The 16,563-nt window shown below is 50.1% G+C and overlaps 1 protein-coding gene across 4 annotated transcripts in view; it reads right to left on the bottom strand.

Annotated features, from left to right (window-relative positions):
- Positions 1-16,563, bottom strand: part of LOC113580438 (membrane-associated guanylate kinase, WW and PDZ domain-containing protein 1-like) — an 81,072-nt gene that overhangs the window by 17,602 nt on the left and 46,907 nt on the right. For 2 of the 4 annotated variants that reach the window (XM_035536205.1, XM_035536207.1), the window contains exons 3-12: positions 13,471-13,590; positions 12,461-12,670; positions 11,344-11,545; positions 10,336-10,418; positions 8,932-8,967; positions 7,538-7,595; positions 7,084-7,187; positions 6,148-6,267; positions 5,725-5,910; positions 4,976-5,638 (exon numbers count right to left, since the gene is read on the bottom strand). In XM_035536205.1, coding sequence (XP_035392098.1) covers positions 4,976-5,638; positions 5,725-5,910; positions 6,148-6,267; positions 7,084-7,187; positions 7,538-7,595; positions 8,932-8,967; positions 10,336-10,418; positions 11,344-11,545; positions 12,461-12,670; positions 13,471-13,590 — 1,782 coding nt within the window. Of the gene's footprint in view, positions 1-4,975; positions 5,639-5,724; positions 5,911-6,147; positions 6,268-7,083; positions 7,188-7,537; positions 7,596-8,931; positions 8,971-10,335; positions 10,419-11,343; positions 11,546-12,460; positions 12,671-13,470; positions 13,591-16,563 lie in introns of all 4 variants that reach the window. The other 2 variants (XM_035536204.1, XM_035536206.1) reach the window with 1 other exon arrangement.

Below are 16,563 nucleotides of genomic sequence, written 5' to 3' on the forward strand. Positions count from 1 at the left end.
ACACACCTTCAAGGTCTTCCTCTCACACGTCCACCTGCATCGCGAGAAATTCCGCAAAAACGTGATTTTCCTCCTCAAAGCCCCTCATTCCAGAGTGCCTGGACACATTTCTACACTCCAGAATCAAATATTCACACGGCGAGCCAGACCTCATCACTCCAACCATCGTTAATGAACGCTTCTGTGTCCTTCCTCCTGTCTAGAACACCCACACGTAGTGTCAAATGACAAATTAGCATATATGCATGTACGAGTGTTTGGGGTGTGTGTGTGTGTGTGTGTGTTTCTTCCCTTTCCCTTTACATAAGAGCCAAGACGCTTGCATCTTTATGAATATTCATTTTCGTATTCAAAGCATGAAGCTAATTTATTCGTTGTTTCTTACTCGTTCGCATATAAGGGACCTGAGGCAAATAAATAAATAAATGTTTTTAAAGAAAAAAAATGTTTTAAAGTCCCTTCCGGAACGCTGAGGCTTGGCCGTGTGCTGAGAGCCTTCTGAAAGACTAAACGCTCCGGCTGCGGTTTCTTCCCCAGCGCGCGCGCGTGCACACACACACATACGTCTCCAGCAGCGTGGATCACTCGGAGCGCAAGTCATTAAATGTTAAAACTCTTCTCCTCTCACTCACTCTTCCTCTCCCTCACCACTTCCTCTTCCTCTCCAAGTGCCCAGAGTTCATTATTCATTCACGTTATGGGGCTACGTAGAGGCAAATAAAAGCATGTCAGCTAACCCCCCCCCCCCCCCCCCCCCCCCCCCCCCCCCCCCACGTGAGTTAAAGCGGTTAAGTAATGCACTTTGGGTGGGGTAGCATCACTGCTTTAATTCTGAAGCACCGACACAACTCGACCACACCAGCAGCACAGGCGAAAGGAAACGTTTGAAAACAACCTTGGAGAACTTCAAAACTACACAAAGGAAAACTACAAAATTAAGCGCGCGCGCGCGCACACACACACACACACACACACACACACACACACACACACACACACACACACGGAGCCCATCTTCACTGCAAATGTTCCGAACGTCAGATTTAAAAGCGAGATTTAAAATGTGAGTGTCGGGCAGTGGTCCGCCACAGCTCAGCACACACACGTCTGCGTGCACCGCCATGTCCAAAGAAATCCCAAACCTTGGGACCTTGCCATGATTTTCAAATTGATCAGCGGTGTGAGCATGGTTGTGTGTGTGTGTGTGTGTGCATATGCATCTATCTATCAATCTATCTATCACACATAGTTATGTGGGAGTTTATTTGCCACTCGTGTGGCCTTGGAAGGATGTCCTGGCCATCTGTTTCCAAGACGTCACCCACACACACACACACGCGCACACACACACACACACACACACACACACACACACACACACACACACACCCACGCACGCGCTTAGGTTAAAGTCCACAGCTGTCTCCATTTTACTTTTCCCTCTTCATTTATCTCATTTCTCCACTCTGCTTCCGTCCCTCCCCACCTTCTCTCTCTCTCTCTCTCTCTCTCTCTCCCTCCACCAGACTCCTACAGCTCCTAGCTCTATTCCTGACAGCGGATGGCACTCTCCCCGCGTCGGGCCGTCTCTCGTTACGGTGTGTTTACGCAGCACCGCGATGTTGTCGCGCACACGTGCCCACTGCGCCCGGAGATGACGGCTACGCTGCACCACGCAGGGCTTCTAGCTGCGCTGCTCTTCGGCTTCTGTAGAAAGGACACGGTTCCTTCCCCACGGTGCGTACAGGCGTGTGGCCTTGGACGTCAGTGCACATGCAAACGCTGCAGTGCTCTCTTACAGTATGTGTGTGTGTGTTAATCTGCATTTACAGCCCTGGTGTTTATTTGTCGCTGAAGGCTTGACTTGTGCTGTCTGAACTGAACTGAACTGAGAACTGTAACCTCGGGAGACGTGACAGGGGAAAAAAAAAAAAAAAACAGCCAAACTTTTCTGGGTAAATATGGCAAGAAAATCTTGAAACCTCAATTTCTTTCTCTGCCCGTCTCCCTCTATCTTTGTCTGTCTCCATCTCAGTCTGTCTCTGTCTGTCTCTCTGTCTGTCTGTCTGTCTCTCTCTCTCTCCTTCTGTGTCTTTTGCGCTCTCTCTCTGCCTACTGCAGTGCAGTGGAGCATCGTCATGGAAACAAGGGGGAGGCAAGATGGCAGAGATTTACAGCAGCGCTCTTGGCTCTGTGTGTGTGTGTGTGTGTGTGTGTGTGTGTGTGTGTGTGCGCGCGCGCAGGGGTGAAAGGAGGAGCTACAACTCTACAATCAACTCTGACCAGGAGAACATTTGCTCTCTCTATCCCTCCCACGTGTCTCTCACACCCCCCCACAAAACACAAACACGCCGCTGACCGACGACGCCCAGACTGCATGTTTCCTTCTCCTCCCCCTTATCCCAGGATGTGCCATGAGCTCCGGGGCCATGTCGTATGCGGAGCGCCGCTCCCTTGGACGAGATCGATTATGACACCACAGGCTGGCCGTTGAGTCGCTCGGTAGCCTCGGTTAGGAATTACTCTGACAAGCAGACCGGTTTTGTTTGTTTGCTTGTCAAAGCAGAAAAAGGAAAGCTGGTACTTGAAACGGCACGACAGGACCACAACAGTTACGTCTGATGCCCAGGGACCTACCCCACCTTCTCAGATGCTTACAATTTACTAAAACTCCTTTCATTATTGCAATTTGAAAACACACTAGAAATGGTTTTCCATCCCTGATTTTCAAGGTAATTATTCTTTTCTTTGCGCTTATGCTGTATTGCAGGAGTAAATGTTTTATATTACATAATCCACACAAGTTTCTGGTCCTTATTTTGCTCTTTAAATGACACTCGCCTCCTTTCCTCAGAGTCTCCAGTTCCTGGACTGACTTCAGGAACAACACCCTTCTGCCCTTCCGTCTATACCTTAAAGCCAAAACGTTCTTCAAAAGATTCCTTTCCAACGAACGCGGGACAGAAAGATTTTACTGGGCACATGAACAGTCTTACTATGCCAAGAGCTGGAAAACATGCAAGATGCCAGAAGATCTCTGAGAATATTTTTAAATCTCATCTATACAGTATTAATGCCTGGAGAGTTTTAATAACTTTGGTACTACAAAACTGAACCCCTGGAACATAAACAAGTATGTAATGTATAGGAGATTCATCTTTCCCATACAAAAATAAAGGGAAAAAAACCCCCTCTTATAATCCTGAGATTACAGAACAATAATCTCAAACACCATCTACTAAGAATTACTTCTAAAAATTAAAATAAAACGTTTTCATAGCCGTTTTAACTCAGTGGTTTTAAACCAGTTAGATGAATTGAAGTGAAACTGATTTAGGATTCATTTAAATTGCTTCATCTAGTTGTGTCTAAAGTTCTACGCAGACACAGACGATGGCAAATTGACACAGCGGTTCATCTTCCAACCCCAGTGAAATGAACCAGAAGCAACTCAGGGACTAGCAGTTTTAAATAGACCTAAGCGGGCATGTCGAATCTAATCTCTCTGTCAGACACACACACACACACACACACAATAACAGGCCATAAGACCTGGACTGAGAGCATGGCTGGGTGGCGGGACGTGAGCAGGGTACTGCTCCCAAAGGAAGCCGTGAGGCTGGGTTTCCATGGCAACGGGGCAGGTTGTCCATTGCCTGGTCGACCTTGGGGGGTTTCTGAATGCCGGCTGTGGGAGCAGACTCTCAAGGCCACGTGGGGATGAGTCACTCCCCAGAGAGGGTGGGCGGGTGGGGTGTGGCGTGGGGGGGGGTTACATGGGAGGTTTGTATTCTTTCCAGCTCGAACACCCCTTGCTCTTCCCGCGATCGACGGGGAAGGCAAGAGCCTGATCAACAAACACCCTTCGGCGTGGCGGCCCGAGGGTGCGGGGCGTCCTGCGGGGGGGGCTCGGACCGAGCCTTGCCTCCTCGTTTGGCGAAAGTAGGCCGGGAAAAGGACGGATGCTCGGGAAAGGGGAAAAGAGGTAAAAGCGGGAGCAGATGTCCTACATTTGGGTTGAGCTCAGCGTGTGCCGCTCCACTGCTAGAGGAGCCGAGTCCTGCGGTAATGAGGCTCTAAGCGTGCGCGCGCACACACACAGATACACAAACGGACGTGCACACACACACACACACACACGCACGCGTACACACACACGCACGCGTACACACACACGCATGCATATGCACACACAAAGATACACACACGCACGCACACACACACAAAGATAAACACATGGACATGCCACCACGCACATAAACATGTAACCACACACGCAAATATACACACATGTATGCACAACACATACGTTCATTTGCGCGCGCGCGCACATGCACACACACTTTGACTCTGCAGACACGTGTAAGTGACAACTGGCATCTCCTCCCGAATGGCCTTCACTTTCTCCTCTCTACGTTTCCTCTGGTTTCAGCGTTTTCCTGTCTTTGAAACCTACATCCCAAACTCTATTAACAAGCCTACATATGGACACCTACTCATGTTCACACACACACACACATCAAACAATAATTCAGGGTCATTCAGGGTCCACTTCACTCGTATTCCAGTGAAGTTGAAAAAGCACGCACACACACACACACACACACACACACACAGTCTTAGAAAAGGTACCATCAAAGCTGAAGCTCTCTTTCACAGCAGTACATGGCGTTACAGAACAGAACAGAAGCGTTCCATTATTACACCTGGAGCTCTTCCACTGTCCAGAGCTTCAGCTTCAACGCCACAGCGACACGCCCGAGACGTTCCAAAACGCTCTAACACTCTGCGTGCTCCGGCGAACATCAGCTTGCATGCCCGGGCCGGACTGGCCGGCGCCACGGCCGTGTTTCCGTCGTCCGTCCTCGAGCGGCCTTTGCTTGGCCGGAATCGACCTTCCACCGCACCCGCCCCTTCGCTGCGAAGGCCTGGTTCCCCCCCCCCCACCCCCCGGGCCCCGCCCCCGCCCCCTCACCTCTCTGCACCAGCATGGTGACCTCAGTGCCGCGCGGGCACTTGCTGAGGAGGTCCACCACCTGGTTGTGGCTCAGGTTCTGCACGTTCCTCTTGTTGACCTCCACCAGGATGTCGCCCTCTTTGAGCCCGCGGCAGCGCGGGTAGTCCACGATCTGCTTGACGCGCTGGCCGCCGCCCGCCCCACCGCAGTCGGCGATGGTGAAGCCGAAGCCCTTATCGCCCTTCTCCATGTGCACGGTGATGAGCTCGGGCTGCGTGGCGATGGACGAGGCCAGCGTCACCACGTCGCTGCCGTACGCCTCGGGCAGGCCCGCCCCGCCACCCTCCGCCGTGGGGCTGTATGGGCGGGGCTCGCCTCGGCCGGCCAGCCCCGCCCCCGGGGCCCCAGGCCCCACTCCCGCCGGCCCTAGCCCCAGGCCCAGGCACAGCGGGGGCGGCTCGAAGGCCTCCTGTCCGTTGACGATGATGGGCTCCTTGTCCAGGATGGCGACGGAGGTGACCAGGCTGGTGTTGGGGTCGTCGGGGTCAAAGGGCAGGGGGTAGCCGCGGCACAGCTCCAGCTGCACGGCCGAGCCGATGGGGATGGACTGGAAAATCTTGACCACCTGCGCGTGGGTGTAGCCCAGAACGATGGCATCGTTGACGCTGACGATGACGTCGCCTGTGGGAGCAGCAGACGCACGTGCTGCAACAATGCGCCAATCAAAGACTCATGAGAGGGGCGCGTGCGCGCGCACGTGTACAAACCCGTCTCCATCTTGCCGTCCACGGCGGCAGGGCCATCCAGCACCAGGCTTTTGATCTGCAAGAACTCGTCTGGCTCGTCTCCGCCCACCACTGTGAAGCCGAAGCCCCGCCTACTCTTCAGGAGTTTGGTGCTTATGAACGTCCCCTTCAGCTCCGCTGGGTTCCGTGTGAAGAACGGCTTCCCCCCTGCACACGCACACAACCGCATGCACTCAAGACATCTGTAACAAAGCCCTTCGGAGGCAACAACCCACCACAGTAAACGGCTCGATTACACGAGCATCCCACAATGTTGGGGGGGGGGGGGGGGGGCACAGGCTCCGTGCGAAGGGCCCGGCGGCAGCTCAGCCCCCCTCCGGCGGCCACGAACCAAACGCGCCACCGTAGCAGTGTGACCCCTGCTGGTGGCCTTTGGAAGCTCACGTTTCGAGCCGGGGACGGTCGGGAGCGGCGGGCCGCTCTGTGGGTCCCGGTACGTCTCCAGGTGGTTGGGGATGTAGGCGGTGATCGGCGCGCCAGCGGACGAGTGCTCTTCTATCCATTCTGTGCAGAGAGAACGGGGGGAGCCGCTTAGTGACCTCCGGAGTTGAGGCGGTTCGACTCACATTTTGTGAAGAGAAGAATGACTATGCGCAAGCGGGCACGGCCGGGTATCGCGGGCACGTGCGCGGCATAGCGCAGGGCGCTGATTAAAAACCCCAGCCAGGCCTTTGTTTGTGCGTGTAGCAGAACTGAAAGCAGCAGGCTGCGAACACAGGACTGTTTAAGCAGCAAAAACACAGCCGGGGTATTCTGATAAACACTCGAACAAAAGAACGGATAAAAGTGGTTGGTTCCCCCCACCCCCCCTTTATGAATTGTCAGAATTTAGCATAGTAATGAATGTTAGAGACGTTTGAGAACATCTCCAATACCAAAAGGATCCACAGAAAAAGGTGAGATTCAAGCCTGCCCTGTTGTGGCGGTGACTAACACTTCAAATGGCTGTTCGGTTTCGTTTACCAGAAAAAAAACTTGCTAAGGAAACTTTTGTCAGAAATTGCTAACGTGGCCAAAAGGAAAATGAAAGCTGGATGGGGCCAGGCCGGTGCGCCTCGGCCGCGTGACACCGCCACGCCCGTTATCTGCGGCGTCAGCGGTTTCGAGCGAAGCGCTCATTCTGAAAGGAACTCGGGCAGTGTTTATCCACAGCCCGTCAGCCCGTCAGAAGTAAGGATGCAGCGTTTGATAGCAGGTGCACTATGGGCAAGCGGCAGTGGAGGAGGAGGGGTGAGAGAGGGAGGGAGAGAGGGAGGGAGAGAGAGAGAGAGAGAGAGAGAGAGAGAGAGAGAGAAAGAGAAAGTGGAAAGTGGGACGAACCTCTGACGTAGCGCTCACCTTCTGGTGGCTGCTGGATATCGACCTGCTTTTTGCGCCTGGCCTCCAGGACCGGGTTCTCGTACTGCGTCTTTCTGTTAATGTGACTAAGAGACGCAGCGGGAGAGACAGACAGACAGACAGACAAAAAGGGGAAGAGAGAAAAGGAGAGAGAATATGTGAGTGAGTTATTGTCTCTATGATGAATGTCTCAACTGGATTTCTGGTGTGCTAACACACACTCACAAATCCCCACTGTGCAATAAAACAGAACTGTGAAACACACACGCACACATACACACACACACACACACACACACACACACACACACACTTGTTATCCACATTGGGCCACGGAAAATTGGGAAAAGAAATCAGAAGCCAAGCCCATACTGGGCTGCTTTTAAGCTGGAGACATACGAGAGAGAGACGGTCAGCATGACACGCCATCACTTACTCAACGTAATATACACCATACACTGGGTCGTCGATCTTCTCCCAACCTGGAGGCAGTTCTGGTAAGAGAAGAAGTCAAATTAACAGACGGAGTAACAGGAGAGGAGAAAATCCATTTTGAAAAAACTCCATTTCTGTTTGCTTCAGTTAGGGGTGATATAGTTTGTGTCTGTGTGTGATCGATGTTTAATGTAGTTAAAAACATTTTTTTTTTTTTTTTTTAAATCAGGGTACTAAATTAGAAGAGACCTGGGGCACAGACGACATACAGCCTGTCTGCCTCTCCCTTATTAAACACACACACACGTCTAGACTATAAGAAATGTGGTGAAGCCACATTGGTGTAGTTACTCCACACAAAAGCAAACCCACTCACACACACGGTCATTCATTCTCGGCTACTCTTCCAATTGACTTTTATTAACACTCAAGCCGTTAACTGGATTAGGTTTCACGCGCGCCCGCGACCGGTCTCCGCTCAGCGCGCTGGGTGGCGTTCCACCGTCTGCGCTCGCCAGTTCGGTCCACGTGAAACCCCCGCGAGGAGGACTCTCCTTCAGAGGAACGTCTCAAATGACCGCGGCGCGCGGGTGGCTCGGGACACGGGAGACTGGTACCGTTTTACCCACAAAAGCGGACGCGTGCTAACTGCTGGAACGGCGGTTAAACTCCGCAAACCCCCCAAGTCCGGGACGTCCGGCTAAAACAATAAAATAAAATAAATTTAAAAAAAAAAAAAGAAAAAAAAGAAAAAAAAAAGGCGAAATGCAGTCCACTCACGATTATTTGCGTGCATAAACGCGCTTTAGGTAATTGCGATTAAGCGGTTATTAAACCGTTAGTGGCGTTTAAAGCTTGCGGCGTGTGCTTGCAGGCAGGCCTGCACGTGTTTTGATCGGGTTGCACTGCTGCAAAGAGTCGAGCCGCACAATCAGCGTGACACCGTGAGAACCATCTTGTGAAACGGTCGCCGCTGGTGAGTAGCACCTGCAGAAGAATTCATCTTAAATTCATCCTTATATAGTGACGGCTTGCTCATTCAGGTTTTCCGTTAGACAGGTGTAGGGATCAGCTGGTGTGCAAAATGTTTTGTGAAGGGCTTTCAAGCTTTTGAAATGTGTGTGCGATTTTGACGGATTTGCGCAGGACGGTTAAACCGGTCTCGGGAATTGGTGTTAGAATCCAAGAAACTTCGGAGGAGATTTTGTCCTAGTCTCATCCCGGTCTCTTATGCTCAGCACAAAGTCAGTCGTTAGCACTGTTACGATACTATCAATCAAATGGCTGAAACGATGAGATAAACAGAAACTATTTGTGACAAATGAAAAGAGATGTAGAGATGAGCGGAGGGGAGGAGCAGAAAGGTGAGGAGGACGAGAGGAGAGGAGTACCTACCAAGTTCATTGTCTGGTTCCTCAGTATGTACCCCTTCTTCTCCAAGAGCAGGAAAAGAAAAAGCATTTAAGGAAGCAAGAGAGATGAAGAAACAGACAACACGTTTACTGATTGAATGCAGTAAAATCACGGTCGCACTCCTAAAGCAAATAATGTATTTGTTATTAGTATTTATTACTGCCACATTGTTCATTTCAACAGTCGCCACCAGGTGGCACTATTTCCAGTATTCTGACACGCAATCCATTTAGAAGGGAGATGATTTCCCTATGGCTCCACAAACCATATCAGACTCTGGGTCCAGCTGCATCCAAGCGATCTCTTGGCTAGATGTGCTGTGCCGCTTCGAGAAACCACACATTATCACACCAAAGATCAGGTCCTCATTGTGTTTGATATCCACTCGGAAGGCTTTGTCACGAGGCCAAATCCGCTTTAATTGAATTCTGGGATCTGGCAGCTACGTATTCTCTACTGTAACTGATATGGTACGGGTTTGAAGAAGCTGGCCCCGTATAGACCCATTAGCGCGGTGCTTGCTGAGGACCAGGGTGCTGTGCGGGGTTGGGGGAGCGGAGCGACGCAGTTTCGCAAGTCGGAAGCTTTCTGTCGCTCCAAGCCCACCACCACCAAATCGCATCGTCCCTTTTTTACAAGCTCGGACTTCTTGAGACCGTGAATCGAAAAAGACACGTGCCACAGTAGGCTAAAAGATGATGTTGGTTTCCCCCCTTAAAATCATTTTTAGATGAAAAACGTTTGCGGCCTACTGCTGGGTTTTCTTCAGTTCAATAAAGCATGACACTTTTCTTAAAGTGCTGGCTTTTTTTAACCTCATATTTTTAATATCAAGCGGCAAACTCATATTATAAATACATATTAAAACAAGACTTTTTTCCCGGCTTGAGCTGGGAGCGAGGAGGGAAAAACGGAGACAACGGAACGGAGTCGGAGCGGAGGGAGCGTGAGGAGTGGAATGGCCTCACATACTTTGCTTAGGACCAATCCAGCGTGGAGCGATTTAGGATCAAGTGTGCCCTCTGCTGGCGGGAGCATGCATAGGTCATGCATCACCTCTGAGGTGAACAAAGACTTAAAAAATAAATAAATTAATTAAAAAACACAACAAAAAACCTACGGTTGACTAAAAAATAATTTTTTAAAACAAACAAACAAACAAACAAAAAAAACACCAGATACACGAGCAACTGAAATCATAACAGCATAATCAACATCAGCCTAATGTGCCTGAGGGCAGTCTGAAATCTATATACAAAAATATTTCCCACCAGCAAAACACAAAGATCATGGTTTATGATCAGCGAAAAGCACAACTTGCGAACAGCGAAGAGTGCGTTTTCCGTTCAGGTCTGGGGTCAAAGCGGCCAGCGATCATCTTCTTACCATCGTCATCACACTCCTCTATGGGCTTCTGTTGCTTGTCCTGACAGCGGGGGTCCATCCAGGAGGTCGTCTTCGTGTTGTGGCTGGAAACGAACACACAAGCACGTGCAGGTCTGAAATGGCTGCAGCGTAAGAATGAGCAAGCTGTGAAAGAATCCCGAGGATGCTTTCAAAACAAACAAACAAACAAACAAACAAACAAACCAACCAACCAACCCCTAGTGGCTAAATCAACTCTACTAGGCCTCATAGTGTGGAAGATAAACACTGTTGTCCAATATGGAAAATCTATTTTAATCTACTGTGGCCATGTACATTTGGAACCATGCCAATCCTGGGCTAAAAAAGTCAGTAAACAAGTGCAAAACTTTAAAAAACAAACAAACAAAAAAACACCTCAATTGTATGTAGGAAATGCATGTTGAATACATATTGAATATTTGAATGCTATTAATGGTATAAATTGTAGTTTTCACTGTCCTGGCATTGCTGAGATGTGAAATGTGCCCCGATCTGTTTATCTAATTTGTTCTCCCATGAAGGAGCTTATGTCTCTGACCTCTGGACTGCAACAAGAAGCTAATATGTACAGCAATTTTTCTTCTCATAGGTCTGTTTTTGTGATCAATATTTTATTGTCTTCTGTGCAAAACAGGAACAGGAGCGTAAACAATGAAACGGGATGACAGTGAAAGGATGAGATGACGAAACCACAAATAAATTATATATGGTGTTTGTGTATATTAAATACTGACAGTAATACTGATGTAAAAAAAAAAGCTAAACTAAAGTAATTTCAGTCTAAAGCCAAAGCCAAGTATGAACATATGGCCACAAATCTCAGCTATCAAGCTTTGAAATACTAAAATAATGAAACAGCACAAGGAATAAGATCTCATTCAGGCCAGAGTCAAACGGATGATGTAGTTAGTTTTTTTTTTTTGGAGCAGCTCTGTATGACACCCCCCCCCCCCCCAAGTGTTGCATTGTGGGAGATGCAGTTCTTACTCTATAAAATAGACCTCTCCACTCTCTGTGTAGGCCATTTCCCAGTTGTCTGGCAACGGGCCGAGCGGGTCGTTCTCCGGAGGAAGCTGGGGATGATGTGGGCTGGCCATGGTGGCTGCGGGAGACAGCGCCACGCTGTTCAGCACGCTGCAGGGGGCGCCGTCTCGTACCACGCCGTGCACTTCCTGCCGGCCGGAGTCTCCTGCGCGCGGCGGGGCAGAGGCGAAAGGAGCACGTGGCGTCAGGGCCAAGCCAGGAGGAAAGAGGAGCCGGCAGAAAGACCGCTGGGAAGGCCGGTGTAACGTGCGCGCGCAGAAGCTAGACCTTTCTCTTGGCCCGCTGCCCATGAAATGAGGTTCAGCCTGGCAGGACTCAAGGAGCATGCTAATGTAGCCGCTTTGCTAATAATCTCACACACGTACACACGTTTCCGATCCTTTTCGCAAAGCACATCGAACCCCTATCACAGCACACACACACACACACACACAGACCAACATCTTTTAGAAGTCACCTAACAATGAAGTACTGCACCCCAAAAAAAATCCCTCTCCTGACACTGAATAAATAAAAGCTTTTCACTGGGCTGCCATTCACAAATAATTAAACAAATGTGTGTTTGACTGAGGTCCATGAGCTCTACCTGCGATGTGATTATTCACACACACGCACGCACAGACAGACAGACACACGCACGCACGCACAGACACACACGCACGCACGGACACACGCACGTCCCAGCTAGATGGACCTGCCCTGTGCTGTCACCAAGCCTGTGATCATACTCACCATACTCCCACACTCACACACAAAATTAAGTTTGACTCTGTTGTTAGTGCTTCCCCTTTACAGTGTGATGGACAGTCCACAACAAGAACAGTGATTCAAAGGGCAAACGATGAACTAGTCAGAAGACCTACTCATAATGAGCTCTCTCCCTTATACAGACACACACACACACACACACACACTCACACACACGTTGACTGAGGTCCCTGATCTCTACCTGTGATGCGATTATTCACACTCGTCACAGCCAGATGGAGTCGCCCTGTGCCCACATCAAGCCCGTGATCACATTCACAATACTCCCAAACACACACACACACACACCGACCTGTGAAAGCGTTGTTCATGTCTGAGCCGAAGTCTGCATCTTCCATCTGCTCAAAAGACACTAGTGGAGCATGTTGCATGTCATTGTAGGACTTGGTGCGCTTGGGCGTGGAATGCTGGGAGCCAGAAAGGCCGTCTCGCAAAGCATCCTGGGTAATCACTGTCCCGTGGGTGGGCTGGCTGGGAGGCTTGGGTGTTCCATAATAGTTACCTAGGCAACCAGGGCGGAAGGAGATGGAAAAGGAAAAGCATTGGTGTTTGGGAGAGGAAGAGAAAAGGAGAGAGACTGAAAAAGAGCGAGAGAGAGCGAGAGACATTTGTAAGAATCCTCCTGTACTGGTATGCTGAGAGGAGGAAGGAATGAGCAGAGAGGACCAGGCCAGAGCTGCGTGTGGTCCGGGACGGCGGCAAAGCGTCCAGACTGGCCGATCACGAGCACGAGTGCCCATGTTCGCTACAGACAGGCAAACGACTAGTCCCTCCCCTGCACTGTGTCTCCGTCTCCAGCGATCACGCTGAAGTGGCAGAACGGCAGCATCTGTGGCACACCCAGCGTTTGAGAGCATTCAAATCTTTTCCCGCGTCTTGCCCAAACGTCGGAGCCTCGCTGCGGCTTTGTTTTACAGAACCGCAAGGCGTTCCTATTACGATATTATTACACAAACACACCTTTGAGTTTCAGCTGAGAATGTGTCTATAATCTATAATCATCATGTCTGTACAGGGGAGAGAGAGAGAGAACGATGCCAGGCACACACACAGTGCCAGACGGATTAAACCTGGGTGCCAGAGACAGTAGCCACCAGAAGAACTGTGAGGACAGAATGCTTCATTCTGTGTGCGGGTACGATTCTGGCTTGCTGCGCATGCACGATTAGGCAACGACATCCATGCACCTCGCCCCTGCGTGCATGTGCGTTTGTGTGAAATTCCACCACATCTATAGCATCAGCAGTACCAACCGACACATCTCCCTGTGCAGAATAGCCACACAGGGCTGCTGGCACATACCCTCGTAAGTCCCGATTTCCAGAAGAGTTCCACACCGCTCCAACTCCAGGAACTCCTGCACGGACAGGAAGTTGTAATCCACACCTGGAACCTCGCCGGCTCGAGGGAGGCGGGTGGTACCTGCAGGAGAATCAAGAGAACGGGTCAGGGCAACAGCTCCGAAAGATCGTGCGGCAAATAACGGCAAGTCAATGACATTCACGAATATGAATGCAGTCACGCAAATTCAGCAGACCGGCTGCCACCTGACGTGTGCATTTCTAAGAACGCTGCACCCAAGAGGTCTCATGGCCTTGCTGGCACTCCTGGGCAAAAGTTCTCCCTCATCAGTGCTAAGACCCGATGCGCTCGGGCCCACCTTTTCGCCAAAGAAAGTAGGACGCCGTTGCACACGACGCCAATTCCAAAACGTCACAACGACCGAACAAACACTCGGTTGGACGCGAGTGCGGCAGAATGCAGATCGAATGAACGGCGCCGGTGTACGGCCTCCCGCGAGACAATCAGGGCGCGCGGCTGTCGCCGGCCCTCTCGCGACGCGAATGAACCCCACACGAACGGCCCGCTCGAGCAGGCGGGGAGGTGGGGCTCGCGCGAGGTGTTAGCAGATTAGCCAAACGAGGAAAGCAAAGATACTGAGAAGAAAAGGCAAATAGTAAAATACTTTTAGGTTCAAACATACGGCCACCCGGTGGAAGTGAATCATGCCAATTTAGTCTGTTTCACATTTCATGACATATTTCTTCCAAAACCACAGACAGGCCCTGACCGGCCAAAGGGACCCTAGACTGGACGTGTCGTTACCTGGTCGCTAACGCCGTGGTTTCCAGAGTGACTGACCACTGGGAAGGAAACCGACCATCCACTTTGGGATATGAACCGAAGTTGCGTGTGCCATGAGGGTTTTCAAATGGGTCTGTTAACTTGACACTGATGAGGCAAATAATGGCACTATCTAACCATTTCTGTTTGGATTTCTGTTTGCATCCGCCGACACCCGGCGAGTGTCGGCCATTGTTTTTAGGACGCTGAACGGCAGTTAAAACTCGCAGCCGTTGTTTTGTCTCCAACTACTCACTTCCTTCGTAATGAGCCTCTTCTTGGTTTTCCTTTGCTTTCCCTAGTGTTATTCCGACGGGGATCAATTTCAGAGAGGGATAGGCTCTCTGCTAGGTTTGTGTCTGGTTAAGTTCACACAGTTTGTAGCCATTTGTTTTGTACAAAGTACTTGCTAGCGGAAGCCTATAACGCCTATAGGTTATATAGGTCTTGCAAATGTACATTTTATTCCAATCGTGCTGTATTATATAAACGGCTAACACAGTTACACAGAAGCATGAAGGGTTCACTCATTTTTTTTGTCATCTTGTGAGACATATTGCAATTGAGGTGTGTGGCAAACTGATGACAATTATATTTTCTCAGAAGAGTCCTTGCTAAGTGAGTACTGTCAGTACAGCGCTGTCACGATAGCTTATTAAAACAAATCTGAAATCAAAAGCATTTAAAAAGTGCAAACTCATCTATCACAGGCACTGGTCCAAATTTGAGTTGGTATTGTCAGCAACATTACCGCTTGCTGGTGACATGTTCTCTTAATGGCATTAAGTGTCCCACAGACGTTGATCTGAAACCACAGTTCTCCAGCTTGGCTCTACCCCCTTCCTTCTCGAAAACTGGGGTTCCAGTTCATATGATCAAGAAAGAGATCAAAAAAGTACCATCCTGATGGTTAGATCTTTTCCTGGCAAGAACATTTACCATGGTCATATTTCAAAACTATACTGCCATGCATGTCTGCAGTACCACATGGAGCTAGAATCAGCAGTACATTTGTACAGATAGAGAACAACAAAAGTACAACAGACCCAGTGACTGCCAGACATTCTAAGCTGTTGCTATAGACAACCACTGGGAAGGAGGAAAAGAAGCCTTCATCTAACTTTCTAATCACACCAGACAGCAGCAAACATAAAGTACTTCTTTTATATCCAAGACAGAACTCATGATGTGAGAAACAAGCTAGGTCAAAAAGATTTTGGCTTTTGATAAACGACCATTGTGCAGGTCGGTGAATCATAGCGCAGTTCAACACAAATGTTTAACTCCACAAACGCCTAAGCAAACAATTTCCTTGATTGGGGGGATGCTTTCGATTTCAGGCCGGCATGGCTTTGGGGCCTGAGGGTCTTCGGGCCACGCGGTAACCAATGAGGGGAGAGGGTGACTGGTATGCCTCCTCTGAGGTCTTGCGAAACGGGTCGAATTGTACACCATCGATCACCGCCTCCCAGGGACCCACTGGCGGCAGAGGAAGCGAATGGTGGTGAGAAAGCATTGCTCAGTGAGACAGCAGGGCTCTCGGTGGGCTAGCGGCAAGGACGTGCGTCCGAAACGGGGGCGGAATACCGATGGCCCGGCAGCCATGACCCCGCACCCTCCTCCCAACTGGCTTTGTGCAAGGAATTCAAATGAACTCTTCACCCTGAACGTTCATTGGTCAAGTCCACATGGTGGGTGGGGTCACTGCCATGTACTGTATCTGTGTAAACATGTCAGTTAGTGTGGCGGTTTGCCAGGCTTGGCTGTGAAAGTGAATGCCAATTCCTTATTTAGAGTTAACAGTTGGGTGAGGGGGGTCCAAGTGATGAGGCTACCAGGCAACATGAAAAACAAATCATCTAATGGGCATTTAAATCCCTGCCTAAAATACGCAGCGTATCTAATAAACACGGTGGCGCGCACAGGCGCAAACAGCATGGCGTTGACGCACTCCTTAATAACGATCGCAAACACATCATAATCAGAGAGAGCAAGCAGCCTCACAGTGTGATATGTTTATGCGTGTCTGTTCTTACATGTCTGCTCTGGGTGTGTGAGACTGCAGATGGGAGATGCTGTGCTCTACTGGTTCTGGCGCTGGTAAAACGGGAGAGGTTCTCCAACTACATCCTGCCATTAATGCTGCTGTCATCTAGCTTCTCATTCAAAGAGCAGGTGTCTCGCCCTCATCTGTCTTTGTATACACAACACAAGAACTCGGGGGGGGGGGGGGGGGGGGGGGGGGGGGGGGTGGATGTGGCAAATATGCGT

This window comes from Electrophorus electricus, chromosome 18 (assembly GCF_013358815.1).
Source record: "Electrophorus electricus isolate fEleEle1 chromosome 18, fEleEle1.pri, whole genome shotgun sequence".
Lineage (NCBI taxonomy): Eukaryota > Metazoa > Chordata > Actinopteri > Gymnotiformes > Gymnotidae > Electrophorus > Electrophorus electricus.